This window comes from Linepithema humile, chromosome 7, assembly GCF_040581485.1.
Source record: "Linepithema humile isolate Giens D197 chromosome 7, Lhum_UNIL_v1.0, whole genome shotgun sequence".
NCBI classification, from domain to species: Eukaryota; Metazoa; Arthropoda; class Insecta; order Hymenoptera; family Formicidae; genus Linepithema; species Linepithema humile.
The window spans coordinates 7,002,415-7,018,084 of NC_090134.1; the positions used below are offsets into that span (position 1 = coordinate 7,002,415).

The 15,670-nt window shown below is 40.0% G+C and overlaps 3 protein-coding genes across 3 annotated transcripts; 2 read left to right on the forward strand and 1 right to left on the reverse strand.

The window, feature by feature from the left end:
• Positions 1 to 825: 825 nt before the first annotated feature.
• LOC105667646 (ras-related C3 botulinum toxin substrate 1-like) lies at positions 826 to 3,921 on the reverse strand. Its single transcript, XM_012359569.2, has 3 exons — positions 3,218 to 3,921; positions 2,652 to 2,863; positions 826 to 2,441 (listed from the first exon to the last, which is right to left on the reverse strand). The coding sequence occupies exons 1-3, from the start codon at positions 3,591 to 3,593 to the stop codon at positions 2,139 to 2,141; spliced, it is 891 nt and encodes a 296-aa protein (XP_012214992.2). The 5' UTR covers positions 3,594 to 3,921; the 3' UTR covers positions 826 to 2,138.
• A 258-nt stretch (positions 3,922 to 4,179) lies between these two features.
• Pisd (phosphatidylserine decarboxylase) lies at positions 4,180 to 6,863 on the forward strand. Its single transcript, XM_012359568.2, has 6 exons — positions 4,180 to 4,315; positions 4,619 to 4,901; positions 4,992 to 5,232; positions 5,319 to 5,552; positions 5,641 to 5,926; positions 6,002 to 6,863. The coding sequence occupies exons 2-6, from the start codon at positions 4,861 to 4,863 to the stop codon at positions 6,466 to 6,468; spliced, it is 1,269 nt and encodes a 422-aa protein (XP_012214991.2). The 5' UTR covers positions 4,180 to 4,315; positions 4,619 to 4,860; the 3' UTR covers positions 6,469 to 6,863.
• A 148-nt stretch (positions 6,864 to 7,011) lies between these two features.
• On the forward strand, positions 7,012 to 15,640 carry LOC105667647 (CB1 cannabinoid receptor-interacting protein 1-like). Its single transcript, XM_067358783.1, has 3 exons — positions 7,012 to 7,764; positions 8,058 to 8,592; positions 13,719 to 15,640. The coding sequence occupies exons 2-3, from the start codon at positions 8,417 to 8,419 to the stop codon at positions 14,041 to 14,043; spliced, it is 501 nt and encodes a 166-aa protein (XP_067214884.1). The 5' UTR covers positions 7,012 to 7,764; positions 8,058 to 8,416; the 3' UTR covers positions 14,044 to 15,640.
• Positions 15,641 to 15,670: the final 30 nt, after the last annotated feature.

A 15,670-nucleotide genomic window follows, 5' to 3' on the forward strand; every position in this document is an offset into this window, starting at 1 on the left:
CATACGATCCGGCCGCCTGGTGGTCTTCCGGATATCGATTTGGTTGGCAGGGCAACCGTTGCCCTTACCAACCAACCCAGCGCAACCGTGGTGTTTCCTAAACGAAATCATATGATGTAAGTATTTAATTAAAATCATCGCATAGGAATACCTCTTATCGAAATATGTGTTCCGCATATAAAATGCTGCCTTTGGTAGTCTAAAATCGATATATTGATTTCGTTGATAGGGCAATGGTTCGGTTTGCTGACGTATAGTCATATGACGCAAGTGTTTTAATTAAGAATATCGCATCGGAATACCTCTTATTGAAATATGTGTTCCGCATATAAAAGGCTGCCTCCGTTTGCTTCAATCAATATATCGATTTGGTTGATGAGACGACGGTTGCCCTTATTAACCAAGTTTCGGCGTTGTGGTTGCCGGCGAATGCGATCACATGACGCAAGTGTTTAATTGTGAGATTATTGATTGATTGATGGTTTTTCAAGAATATACGCGTGTCACATTTTTCGCAATTTCTTATGTAATTAAATGTTATATTAATCATTCTTTAAATAACAATTGTAACTAAAATAAGACTAATGTTAATTATATCTTTCACGTATATTTATTTTTAAAATATAGCTATTATAGTAAACATTTTTGTATTAAATTTGTTATTGATAAACAAATAGATATTTTTAGCCAGCACAACGGTTGCACAATTGTTACGTTTTCTGAACGTTAGGAAATTATGTATGCTTATTATATCTTGTTGTATAACAAGAAATAAATTAGAATTTTTTATATATAGGCGGGAAATATCATAAATATTACACACAGTTTTCGTTTTTGATGAATAAATACTTATATTTACAATTAATTTTTGATGTACCACATAATAAAAATGAAGTATTATAGCGAATTAAGCTTACGATAATACACAGAACCGTTTTGAATCTTATCTGCAGTCTTATTCGTACAATTCCGTATGCAACACACAGTGAAATCTCCGGAAAAAGTTTCAAGTAAAATCACAGCAACTTTCCTAGCAGCTTTGAGTACGTCTGAATCGCCAAGTACATTCAGTGTACTTGCGTCTACCAGCCTTTTCGCTAATTATTGTATACGATATTCTTCTATCGTTATTGATATCGCTCGTATAAACATCGTCTACATCACATATGTTTATATAAAAAACGCATTTTATGAAATATCATTGTTTCGTCATTGTTTACGCTATATAAATTCTATATGTGTGATGTAACGGTCATCGTCAATCTGAGAATGGCGTTTAAAGCTACTATTACTCTACTAAAATACCGATATATCAAAGATATTAAAAAATAAATATATATTTGTATATATATGTACGATGTTGTAACAAGTAAAAAATATACAATTGTTATACGTCATGTGGTCGCAAAAAGGGTCGTCTAATATCCTCGATAAAGTGAATGGGAAACAACTGATCTTCACCGCGACAATTAAAACGAAGATATTACGAAAAATCACAACCAGTGAGTAGCCAATTATTATGCTAGTAACAAAAATAATGATTAATATTACAATAAATTATGCCACATGCGGCTTCAGGAATTTTACGAGGGGCGGCACTCGCTCGCTCCATCTGTCAGAATTGTAATTCGGCTAATATTTGCTCTCAAACAATCCTTGAATATAGATTATTTGTTTGCGCGAACCACGCATTATCATTTCCAACACTCTACTACGTTTTCAGCTAATCTATTTTGGCGTATTATTAGGCAGTTTTGTTAGTTCACAAAATGTGTAAAATGTATAAAAACGTTTAGCAATCTTGTAAAGATGAGTAAACTATGTCAAAGCGTCGCATATGTAACTATACTCAAGGATGTTCTTGACGCTTACGTATGCCATGGCCTAATCTAGAATTTAAATAACAAAGTATTAGTTGCCCTTTTTACACATTTACATATCGTATTATTTATAATATGTATAATATGTAAAAAGGACAATTATATCTCAAATATGATATATAATATTTAAGATAATTCTCAACAAATGTAGCGACAGAATACGTCATGCGAAAGATATGATTCTGACAGGAAGGTGAGCGACCGCCTGTGATCACAGAGGGATTCTAAAGAAGTATAGTCTATCACTTATAGAATTGTTTAAGTCTCGCTTGAGGATGGCCGTTCCCAGCAGCATAACCATCTACGCCACAACGGGGGCGGCTTCCTACGCCGGTATAGTAAACTAGCGCCTCCACGTCGCGTATTGAGGGCACTGACTATCGCCTGATCGAAGGCCTCCTTAAGGTCGTGTTGCGTCAACGCGGACGTTTCCACATAATTAACGGCGCCTAGTCTCTGCGCCAACTGATGACCCTGGATAGCGGTGATTGGCGCCTGGCCGTATCTCGTTAATTGCAGCATCAGACGCACGTCCGATCTCAAGTCGCTTTTTGTTCCTACCTAAAATAGAGAATTATAACAATGATTAATGTATGTTGTATATTATGGCGTCAAAATTATATTTATTACATGCGATTGTAATTATTTCAAGAATATATTATCAAAGTTTAATTTCATGATTAGAATTACAATTTTGTTAGAGTAAAAAAACTAAGTATATGAAATGTTATTCTAAGAAATTAGATAAAATATTTGTAAGCTGAATTGTACCAAGATGACTGGAGCATTGGGACAGTATTTTCGTACTTCATTGATCCATCTAGATGCTACACTGTGATAAGACGAAGGGCATACAACGCTGAAGCAAACTAGGAACACATCTGTCTCTGGGTAGCACAGCGACCTCAAGGGATCAAAATCATCCTGACCTGCTGTATCACATAGCTGCACGTTCAAGGGCTGCCCATCGACATTTACGACCACTGGACAAAAATTACAAAGATATTAGTACTGTTAATACACTAATATTGAAACTGATAAAGAGAGCATTAATATGTTTATATTCATTTGCTGAGGATAAGATAAAGGCATGAAAGAGAAAAGAGATTGCAACTAAAAGTCAATCATGAAGGAACAAAAGTAAATTCTTTACGAAACTTACACAATGCACATTATACATATATTCAAAGAATTACTGGTTATTCTACAATAATTTGTGTAATACTGCACTTCATAACAAAGTATATATATTGCTCCAAGATATGTATCTCTAAATCATAATCCCATGCGTCAGAGCCACATGATTCCATAGCGAACATATCCAAAACTGTACAAACCATTGTAATTGTCAAATGCAGTTGGTACATATTCCCCAGGAAAGCCGTTTGTGGAGTACGAGACCACCAGACTGGTCTTACCGACCGCACCGTCACCCACCAGAACTACTTTGATTCTCCTATCAAGCGGCGTCGTGGGATGCTCCGCTATATTTTGATTCTGTGCTCCGACACCGGCGCAAGTGGCCGCCGACGACGTCGTCGTCGCTGTTGCTATCGTCACCATCGTCGTAATCGGCTGCTGCTGCTGCAGCTGCTGCTTGGCAGCCTGCATCTGCGTGGTCTGTCCGCTCTTCAGCAACGGCTTCGTCCAGTTGGTGTGCGAGGACGGCGGCATTGTCTCGCTTTTGATCTTGCCACAGCCGCGACCTTTCATGCGTACGAGGCTGCTCCTCGTGCAACTTCTCGTATAACCTCTTCCGTCCTCCTCTTCCCTGACGCCGACGTGGACGACGTCGTTGCCTTACCTCAGGGCGCCGTTCTGGAGCAGCGTTGCAACATCGCGCACGTCATGTCTCTCTGTTCCTGGAACAGTGTCGTCGAAAAGCGTGTAACTGGCCGACCTGGTGCGTTTTCTTTAACCGCGACGCGATACGCCGATGTTGATGCAAAACGAGACGCGAACGAGCCGACCGAAAACAGGCGGCGGAAAACAATGGAAACTGGTCCGTGAGAGCCGTGGTCGCGCGGCGCACAAAAAAGCCAGCAACCGACGATTCACCTGCCGCGACGCGGAGCCACCTGTTATCGCGCCCCCGCCTCCTGGTGTGCGCGCCACTCGTCAGTGTCGGTCGCGGTATGCATGGCTGATACATACATGACGGGCGAAGACAGGTGGACATACACGGACGCGCTGCATTGCGTTGCAAGACGCGTTCTTTAACTTTCTTGGCGCGAGCGCATTTGCAATCGCAATTATGCATCGTAACAACGGATGAAAGACAATTTCGAGGAAACTTTTGCCGTCGATAGACGATATAGTATTTCAAGAAGAAATAATCCGCGAAATTCGGAGCAACAAAATTTCGAAAATCATTGCATTCTCTCAAAGAACTGGATGTTGTCAGTAAAATTCCGCGAGGAACAAAGCGAACTGAAGTAAGCTACTGATTTCAACTCCAAAAATGGACATTCTGAGCTCTGATAGGTCCGTCTGTGTATTAGGCAAACATGATTTTAACGAAAGTTGACGCATCTAAAAACGTCAGTGCGAATTTTTACAATTTTTGTCGTACTTATCTGCGCTAATAATTTGCTACTAACAATTGTAGCAATAAATAATAGCGTACTTTTAGCAATATTATCATCTAATAATTCAACGAGAATTATTAAAATAGTTATATTTCTTATTAATTACGGTATTTGGAATTCACGCTAAAATATAAAAATTTTTGTTTTCAGATTTATGTCAAATTTTCTTCATTTATCGTTTTATTCAACAAAGATAGAGAGTTCAAGAGCAATTAATTTCGATGAAAGAAAATCGAACTTGAGGGATGAGCGTCAGTGAGCGCGCGTTTAAATCTAGAGTCGTGTTTACGTTACGTTGCGTTACGTATAACATGCCTGTAAGAAGAGCAAATAATGAAAGAAAAATTTCATCACAAAATTCGCAAACTAAATAACATAAAATAAATTACAAGATGCTTACGAATAATATACGGAGGTTGGATCTTCTTACTAGGTATATTTCACTGTTATTTGATTGCAATTCGACGATTTTAACTTGTGATTTTACTCTAACCTCTTGACATAACCTCTCAATTTTTTCTAGAGGATGCCGATATTGCTATTCCTTGCTAAAAATAGCGCCAAAATCGTCGGCGAGACTTGTCAGAAGATGTACATCATTCGTTAATACAAGGCATACCAAAAATACTGCTCGAAGATGGCGATTTATTATGCCAACTGGAATTGGATTGTCGCTACTCGCAGGAGTACAATGGAATAACTTGCACAAATATGGATATCCCGTTCATGTAGACGATAGGCCAGAACTGCTCAATGATGTTATGGTAATGCCATGTCAAATAATGACAGATATCTGTGCTAAATTATCGCATTGCTATTAAATAAGGGATATAAAGTTTTCTTGTCATAGGTAACATGTTATTGTTGCCTGCCACTGAGAACAACTAGCAGAGTATGGGGATGGCTGACAAGCATTGAATTGCCAGTGAGTTTGAGGCCAACATTATACACATTTTACGCAAACTTGTTTCACGCCAATCTGGACGAGATGGAATTGGATCTATCTGCTTTTCCGAACCTGGTAGAATTTTTCGTCAGGGCACTTAAACACAATGCGAGACCCATTGCTCAAAATACAAATATGGTAACTATTTATTGCAGGCAGTTCATTAATTATATCTTAATTGAACTTGATGCAAACATTAATATATTTTACTGTAAATTTAATCTAGATTTCACCTGCGGATGGTAAGGTTCTTTATTTTGGACCAGTGACTTCCTGCCGTGTGGAGCAAGTGAAAGGAGTAACGTATGATCTTAGACAGTTTTTGGGCGACTCAAATAGTTTCTTACTGAATAAAATGTCAAACCAGGCAGATAAGGACGATTATGTTAATTCGCTCTTGAGGAACCCAGATAATAGATTGTATCAACTGATTATTTACTTGGCACCCGGTGACTATCATCGATTTCACAGTCCCACAGAGTGGAACATAAAATTCCGACGGCACTTTCCAGGTGTATATTTAGTCTTTAAAGCTAGTCTATACAATTTATTTTTCTGACTAAATCGTTTTTCTTTTTTTTTTTCAGGAAAGTTACTGAGCGTCAATCCCAAAGTGCTAAAGTACATGCCTAACTTGTTCTCCTTGAACGAGCGCGTCGTGTACGTCGGAGAATGGTCGGGCGGCTTCATGGCTTACACGGCGGTCGGGGCGACAAACGTGGGCTCTATAAGAGTCTACTGTGACAAAGAACTGGCGACCAATAAAGTGCAGTTCCCGGAAACCCTGCACTGGAAAGAGGCGAGCTTAGACTGTGCTCGAGTGGCCAAAGGCGAACTGTTCGGCGAATTTAGACTCGGATCCACAATTGTGCTCTTGTTTGAAGCACCACAAGACTTTCGGTTCAACTTGCAAATCGGCCAGACTATCAAAGTCGGTCAGGCACTGAGCGCGTGTTCCAACGACGAGCCTGATGAAAGACAGATCGAACGACGGCACTTAATTATGAATGTTGCGTACGACTGGAGAGATATATGGAGACCCAAAGTAGCATGATAAAATAGGAAAGCTATTTTATTTTTACTCGAGAAACACTCGCATCTTTGCGCGAAGCGTAAATAGAATAAAGAAAGGAATTGTATATTGGATGATCGCGCTATACGCTAGGGACTTGATTTTTTTTTTTTTTTTTTTTTTTCGAGTACGTAAGTATCGATTTTGCGATTACTTCTGTGCCTAATTATGCCTTCGCGCGGAAAGTCATCGTCTTGTGCATTTATCTGAAATTACATGTAAATATATAATACGAGATTAGGCTCATTCGCTACTTTAATTGCGCGATATCGGGCATCACGCAAAGTGATTTATAATAGTTTTGACACAGTTAAACTTATTGCAGCGTGTACGACGAGCGAACTATATAACACATGTGCATCTTTGTACGGCAGCAATCTTTGTACGATTGCAAATAAAAAAAAATCATACGGGACCACTGAAATACGTTCGTATTTCTCTCTCCTCCTCGTGCGTCATTACCGATAGAGGTCGGATCGTAAGCTGTTTCAGTTGCATGCCAAATCGATCTTCGTTCGCAGTTAAGTCGGCCGGTCAAGGCCGTTAGTTGAAACACTTTCCTCAATTAAAGCCCTCTAGTTCTTTTTTTTAAACCAGAGAGTAGCAGGCACGTCGCATACCTTAAGTCTTCGCGCGCACGAAGCGCCGGTCTGACTGACCCGGTTATTGCGGGGGCAATTTTTTATCCGATTCCGTATCGTTAATATTAATGTTACTTCTGGAAAATTCACTTTAAATCGGGATATTCGGACTTGCACGCGCGAACATGACTCCGCGCTAAAGCAGAATTAATTATAATATCTGATCACAGGGATATATATTTTACGATGCATAATGAAAAAGCCATTAATACTGCATACCGTAGCAGCTCTCCTGTCACGTGCAATAATAATCAGTATATTTGATAAATTTATTCCATCGATATTCCATTCCGTCGTTTTATTATTTCTCCCTGTCTGTTTTAATCAAATTTTCCGCATTATTATTTGAATAATTTGCGATATTCCATGTCGTCTCTTCGGCAAATATTAATTTATTTGCAGTACTGCAATACACATATCTGAATTAATCCTCATAGTAATCCCTCTCTTTGTTCCAGAAAATTGTAAACCGTAACCTTCTCCCGTCCCGCTGCGCACCACGTAAGCAGCACCCATTAGTAACATGACTTTGATGTACATACTCCTTGCATAATGCAGTCTCCAAGTAAACCTAAACGACGCAATCAATGACGGACTTTGTTGAACGATAAATCAGATATAACAATTATTAACAGAGGCAAGTTACATTATTCGATTGTATGCTCGAAAAGATCGATACCTTTATATTTTTAGCTAAAATCCATTAATTTTTAACCGACTTTCAATATTCAAAGCATACTCTCGTGAGTTTTGACAATTTGAATTTATCTTCCTTTATAAATTTCAACATGTATTTAAAAAAAACAACTTAATCTTCCTTGAAAATTTCCTTCGCCGATTTAAATTTACCTCCCATGCAAATTTCGGCTCATTGATTCATCCTTCCTACTCGTGTACCGCGTGAACGTTAATATCAATATCCTTTTCCAGCGCAGGATCTCTTCATCCTTCCTCGACCAGACCCATGTTTATTACTATCAAGAATTGGATTTTATGAGCAGGGAAAAAAAGGGAGGAAAGCTCTCGTGCGGGTCGGCGTCGCAAACGTCAAAGCGTCGCTCGGCAGATCAGTGAGCGTCGCGACGTCCGCGGCGCAGGTTGCACCGCCTCCTCTTCTTGCGGTTCGCCGATAGTACGTATCGGTGCGTCGAGTAGGACGCTGTCGCGACGGACACCGGTGATACCGCATGCATGCGCGGCCACGAGGTGCCCTTTTCCCACGCTCACTGAGGTGCCGAGACTCCGGGCAAATCCGGGCGATTATTATGGAATACTTGAGCGGCGGCTAAATGGGGGCCGATGGACATTTTCGCGTGACCTTATCCCTCAGGAGGGAACCGGACGCCGGTCCGGTCTACTGCAAGATGGAGACGTCTGCGAGGTTCCGGCAGCTGAAGACGGTGAAGCTGAGCTGCGAGACGACCTACCGGCTCGACATCAGCTTCAAGCCGCCGCAACTGCTGCAGTGGGTACAGTGAATTATACTTTATGTTTATCGAGCGCTGCCCGAATGAGGTGTCGAGGGGGTTTTTTTTTTTTAAGGAGGCGGTGAGATCGCGTCGCGTGATTTTGGGCTGTTAGGCGACAGAATGGATTATATTTCATTTGAGGAGATATATGGTCGCTAAAAATCCACCGCATTTATAAATTTCTTTAACTATTCTTCATAAAATTCAACTGCATTATTGGAATTTTAATGCACTCAGAATATATACGTACGTATATTAGATTCTGAACATATCTACGACTAGCGTGATCTCAAGTGTGATTTGCTATCTATTTTAACGTCAAGCCATTCGATTTATCCGCAGTATATCGAATAAACGCGAAAAGTGTTATCTGTTCGTTCCGAGAAGAGTCAGGAAAAAGTCGCATTCAACTAATAGCAATTTATCCGAAATTTATACGACTATTTTCGGCACGAGAGATGGAACAAGAGCCGGCGATAAATTTTAAGTCTGAGCTTCTATACTCTAGGGATGGAGATTACGATTTCTCACCGTACATGTTCCGACCATATGTGCTCGGATGTAGAATTGCTAATGGCAACTCAATCGCGAGATAAAAATAAATTGAACTGCCGAAAACGTTCACTTAATGCCGTGCTTAATGAGCAAAAAGGATCGTTCGCCCTTCAGTTTTTCTTCACGCTGCGACAGAATTCTCAAGATACCGGCGGTTTTTATCGTTAGTTTCACGGATAGCTGAATTCTAGCGACGCTTACTAGGCGGAATCGAGATCGGACGAACGCGTATGAAAGAAAATGTCAAAGCGTTCTACTAAATACAGTGGATTAATTCATACTCGTGGGAAATTATCGAAGTTCATCGTGGAAACGTTGCACTCGTCGTTTTTTATACGTCGAGATCGCATTACGTACACGCGACGCTTTCATTATTAGCCGCAACGTGTATTCGAATGTTCGCAGTGCGCGTCTCTATCGCGTGGAATTAAAATCAAATAAACGCGTGCGAAAGTGTCAGAGCCAAGTCGGTTTGCATCGGCGTGCATTCATCGAAATTCATCGCTCGAGTGGTTCGCTTTTATAGAACGAGACTGCATTACGTATACGCCGATTCCGGTGCGCGATAAGCTACCGCCCTCGCGCGTAGTTTGTAAACGAGCGCGAGTCCTCGAATCGGGCAGCGCACGGGGTTGTACACACGCTTTCAAACGTGCGAGCACGCCAGCTGCGACGGCACTCCGGCCACGAACGCGTGAAACATAGTGTTATCGCCTTGAACTGTAAAAGTTGCTCCAGTCACGCGGGATCGATCGTGATTTTACACGCGGACGAAGCCTGTAAGACCGGCTGATCGATGGTGCATCCGCTCCTCCCCCCCGCGAAGAAAAGGCAACGATCAACCTGTGCTTGACAATCGGCTTGTTTTATCGCGCAGGCACTGAAACATGATGGATGCGTCTTTTGTGTGCCGCAATCATGTGCGCCGCGTAATTAGTACGTGTCGCGCGAGGGTGGATTGAATCAAGCTTGAGATATTGCCCGTTTATTTCGATACCCTCTTCGGTAATGAGAGCCGTTGATAAATATCGCGCCGTAATTGCGGCAATAAATAGCAATCAAGTTGCCATGCGAGGGATCGCAAAATAATGCCGCGTGGGATGATGCGAAAGATAACGAATGCGACACCGAAAGTCGCTTCAACGAGTATTGGGGATTATTGCGGGGGATCTCCGCAATCGCGTAATCAAAGCTGTTTAATGTACTCATTTCGTTTTCGCGGTGTTTTTATTTCTCTTGCTCTTCAAAAACTGCGAAAGAAATCTACACCCGTCCTGCTAATAGAAATACTAATGAAACGCGCAACAATCTATAATAGGCGACACATTGTCGGCAAAGTGAAGTCTAAAGATACACCACGTGACCCTCCGACCTCAACGAGGAAGCCACGCAAGGTGGTTCCGATTCGCAATTTGAGACAACAATGCAGATAATTAAGATAAATATACATGAGCCGAGAAAAAAGAAACGGGAACTAAAGAATAGGAAGCTTAGATTTGTTTCCTTTCCGGCCGTCAGTTAAATATTCCACGGTGATTTACGATGAATAGATGCGATCGCGCGATTTGCACGCGTTGAACCCGAAAAATCGAATATGGAAATTGCGAAGATAAATGTAACGCGCATAAATATTCCAGGCTACTCCGGTGCAATCACGATGTCGGAAGTGTCCGAGTGATCTTCGACAAGTCACGGAGGCTCGCGTGTCTCCGCGGCAGAAATATAGCAGTTTCCCCGTGTCATTTTCCTTTTCTGGTTGATGGAAAACTCTTGGAGAAATTCGACTCTTCTTCTCCGCGCTATCGCCGGAATCTCGTGGAATTTTGAACAGCTGCCCGGATTATGAGTTCAGATCACGCGATGCACTCTTATTGCTTGGCCCGCTTTTCGATTTTCGTCGTGGGCGCACGATAATCGACGATCCATTCCGCAGGGATGAAAACAGGAACTTTGTTACTAAAACTTGATTAAGAATTAAATAGTAACGCGGACAAAGAAGAGTGGATAGTTCCTCGAACGTGGGCGTTAAACGTCGAACGATTAAACTTTAATAATAAACGACGGTAAGTTCGCTGTCTTTGTTTCTCTCGCTGCGATATTTCCCGCGGAAGAAAGTAAGGCAGGAGGACACGGGCAGATCGTGGACGAGCTTATGATCTTACAAGCTGCTACATTTTTTACGAAATAGTGCCACGTCGACCGTGCGCGCGTTTAGCCGAGAGGACCGAACGCGAGTCCTGACGTCTCGGCCTCATCTCTTATTTTAGATGCAGCTTTCGCAGATGAATTGTTGATGCCTAAACTTGGGCGATGTATTCTGTAAGACACACAGCTTTGTCTGTGTCTCAACAACTCTTATTTTCGCAAAATCTTTCTGACAATCACTTTTACGTCTTTTTCAACATATTATTGTTTCTTCTTTCAGTCACATTGTCTATTTCGATGAATAATGAAAAAAATATATAGAACAGCAAATATATATATATATATATATATATATATATATATATATATATATATATATATATATATATAAATAAATAGAGAATAAAATTGAAAATAAATAAATGTTTAATCGTCTGTCGAATTTATACTTATTTAATTTTTCAGCGATTTAATTACGAGTTAATTGAGTGATTTTGTTTGAAAATGAATGTACCGATAAGGTCTGCAAAAGCCAGTGCATCTGCATATTGCAATTATTAATTTATAATTAAAATAAAAATCTCTCTCTTCAAAAACATGTTGATGTTATTGTTAAAAGTTTCTTGATAAAAAATAGAACGCACAGATTTTCTCGTATCGTATATCACGTGTTGGTATCATGTTTGTTTTTTTTGTACTCACGGGATTCTAACTGGCCGTCTGCTTCTAGATAATAATCCGATTCCTGCCGCGCGGTTGTTTATCTCCGATGATAAGCCGATACACGCGACTGATACGCGGTGTAGGACTGCACGCGCAGATTATTTGCACGCATTTTCGACGTCGGCTTCGTGAAAACTCTATAAATAAAGTCAGTCGGAGCATGAGTCAAAGTACGGTTGTGCCCACATGATTTGCTAGATCTGATTTCAGAGGTCTAAGCTAAAGAAACGGGAGCCGTTCTAAAGTTATAGGTATAAATACGGAGCTGTCGATCTAAGAATCGAAGTAGTCCATAAATACAGCCCGGCGAGATACTGATGCAACATCCGAAAATGCTGGCCGCGTAGTCAGGATTCGAAAACCCAAAACTGCAAGAACGATGATTCTTAGAATCAAGATTCCACACAGTTGCTGTATAAAATTTTATATAAATGCTAAATTGCATTTTTTTTAATCTTTCAAAGCAGCTAGTTTTTTTTTTTCTCTTTGTTTGTCTACAATCAAAAGCGCCAAATATTATAAAATTGTACAAAATAATGTTCGAACATCCCTTCTTTTGGTTGGAAATCTGACTTCTGTTATCCTCGCCGAACTGAAACGCTATTTTTAAACAAGCGTATTTTTATGACGTGTTTTTATAACGTGTTTTTATGACGAATTGACTTACAGAAATGTTACTGGTGCACATAATCGTCGATTCGTTTATCTTGACGTTATGCCAAGCATGAGAAAAAAATATTACCAAAGTACACACACGTGGCAATGATTGCGCTACGCAAAATATCTATTTTCGCTTCTAAAAAGAAGAGTTTTACGCCGGAAAGCGTACGCTCGTCGCGCATTGAGGCTCGTATCACCTTGGTCGTTCGAACTTTTGCCTCGGTTCTCACTTCGCAGATAGATAATATGCCGAATAAACAAATGCTCCTTCAGAAATAAATAACTAGCTTTGTCGAGAAGGAACAGGTCGTCAAATAGAATAGCACGAATATGGACGATAAGCAAACTTTCTTCGCTCTTGTAAAGGCATACGTTTAAAAGCGTACTTTAAAATGAACATAGCGATGTAGAAACCCAATCGATTTTCTTCGCCTTTGTATTTCCTAACTCAAGGTTTGAGACAAAATAAAAAAAGTTACTTTGATATAATATTATAATGTAAAAAGTGCTTTGCAAATTGTGAAAAATTTAATATTTTATCTTGGCGCGACTTCAATTTGAAAGGATTAGTTTATGTGGAAATAATTGTAAACTACGTGATATCATAATTATGATTATAATATAATCACGTATTTGGTGCGATGAAGCGTATTAACTGAATAAAGCAATCGTATTATAAGCGTAATAATGTACTGTTAAATAAGCAGATTATTGGCGATTATACAATTAGTAAATATAGAAATATTATTTAATCAGCACAAGAGTAAATTATTCGTCTGTAACACATTTCCACGCGATTTTTCGGAATAATTACGCTTGAGATCTCAACGCTTTAATTATCTGTAAAACGCGTGGGATGTTATATAAATGAATAACATATAAAGTAGATAATTGCAACAAAAATAATGCAGGGAATATAATATTATGAGACTAAAGTGGCAAAAATTTGAATAAAATTTAAAATACGCATCTTTTCTCGATAGGCAAACTTAATATACTTTAAACGGAACATGCTTCCTAAGATCTGCGATCTTTCCAGGTCCCTGAGCATCGGCGGGAAACCGGTGGAGGCGATCGAACGTGCGAGGAACGGCACGGCGTGCGCGTACAGCGCTTATCACAGCACGAAAGATATCCAGGCGAGCGCGCGCGGTCATCGGGAAGATTTGCCGATTGCCATGCGAGTGCTCGGCTCCGGTCATCTCTCCACGTGCTTGCAGATCAAGTACTACCGGGCGGATGATCAGAGCCACTGCGAGTGGGGCGCCAGACTGCATTGCATCGAGCTCGACTGCTCCAGCGTCGAAGGACGTCTCGTCACGGTAGATCGGGAGACCTACAGGAAGCTCGGCATAGAATCCTAACGAAGGCTAGCCTTCGTTAGGATTCTATGCTTCGCGATTGTTATCGGTTCGTTATTTGGCGACGAGAAACCAGACGCCGCGCCGCGCCGCGCCGCAATCGATGTCCCTTGCACGCGATCGGCCGACTACTTTACGCTAAACGGTGAATGCAAACTGAAGCAGGGCCTATCTTACATCTAAACGAGCCTAGGGCCTATTTTGGGACTCGTACTTTCTTCCCAGAAAGATTTCTAAACAAATATTAAATGAGATAATATTGATAATAGCAATAATAATCTTTGCACATTTTTATCTAAATTTTAGATTGCGATAGCAATGGTTTTGTTTATTAATATAAGAAATAAGAGCCTAAAAATTTTATCTATTTTCAATCATTCAAGGAGAGATTTTGGAACGTTAATCGAGGTGTCAGATTACGCCTGTGTTTCTTACATTTTCATTAGAATAATTTCAATCCGGTATTATGAATATAAATCACATAGAAATTTCGCGGAAGTCTTATCACGATCGACGGATAATCGATCGTTGCCAGCTGACAAACAACATTGCGTTCAGTGATGTGGATTTAAGAGAAGTCAGGCGCAAATTGATTTGAAGATATGCACACATTCTCTCTCTATTTCGGAAGATTGAATCTTCCCAAATCGAGAAAACTTCCCAAATAAAAGGAAGTATTGTTGCTTTTAGAAATTAATGACGGTTTAAACATTGTAATTTTATACTCTGAGACTCCTGAAGAGACGCCTATTCCTGTGCGTCATTGTTTTCGGCCGATATTTTTCAGCCGCTCTTTAGCAAGGACCTGCTACTAATTCATGAAAGGAAAACAAACTGTATACAAACACAACGAAAACGCAGCACTCGTATTACGGCACCGTACTACATACTATGTATTGAACGCGTGCATATATGTCATCGATTGACGATTAATATTTAATTGTCTGGTGAATCAATCGCGAGGCAATACGCTAGAATAACGTGTATTTTTATTGAAACTATCGAGAGAAAAGTATATCAGCGGCGCGATGTCAGCTTTCGTAACTTTACGATTGAAGTGCACTTTCGGTGTGCATTATCGCTTCGATGTTATTTTTCTCATTTATAACAATTCCCGCCTCGTTCTTTTATTTATATGTTTGCACTTTGTCAGAAAATTCAAGATCTTTATATATTAATCTTCGAGAAACTTCTCTCTTGTTAAAGCAAAGTCCGATAAATTTAAGAAATGCGGGCGACTCGCGTATATATATATATATATATATATAAACTAATTGTAGAAGTATTTTAAAATATATCTCGCTATGTAATTCGACGCGCCTAAATACTCGAAAATTTTGGCAATCAGCAAAGTGACCAATCAACGCCTTTACGCTTACTGTAATCGTTTCTACTCTCTCTTCTTATTCATGAATGTATATACGTACCTGCATTTTTAATATACGCATACGTATATATACGAGGTGGAATCCAAAAGTAACGCATACATTTCATGTCATCATCGTGATTTTTGCTTGTGTTTGGATTGCACGACGCATATATGTATATGCATACACATAAATAAATATCTTATACTTTCTAACTGTGACAGAAATACATTCTGTAAAAAAATATGTCGTATGCTCTCGTA

Coding starts and splice junctions, on each gene's coding strand:
- LOC105667646 (XM_012359569.2), bottom strand. CDS start 3,593: ATGAAAGGTCGCGGCTGTGGCAAGATCAAAAGCGAGACAATGCCGCCG. Junction 2,864..3,217: donor TGCATTTGACAATTACAATG/GTTTGTACAGTT, acceptor ATTTTTGTCCAG/TGGTCGTAAATGTCGATGGG. Junction 2,442..2,651: donor CCAATGCTCCAGTCATCTTG/GTACAATTCAGC, acceptor TCTCTATTTTAG/GTAGGAACAAAAAGCGACTT.
- Pisd (XM_012359568.2), top strand. CDS start 4,861: ATGCTTACGAATAATATACGGAGGTTGGATCTTCTTACTAG. Junction 5,233..5,318: donor AACTGCTCAATGATGTTATG/GTAATGCCATGT, acceptor TTCTTGTCATAG/GTAACATGTTATTGTTGCCT. Junction 5,927..6,001: donor ATTCCGACGGCACTTTCCAG/GTGTATATTTAG, acceptor TTTTTTTTTCAG/GAAAGTTACTGAGCGTCAAT.
- LOC105667647 (XM_067358783.1), top strand. CDS start 8,417: ATGGGGGCCGATGGACATTTTCGCGTGACCTTATCCCTCAGGAGGGAA. Junction 8,593..13,718: donor AAGCCGCCGCAACTGCTGCA/GTGGGTACAGTG, acceptor CGATCTTTCCAG/GTCCCTGAGCATCGGCGGGA.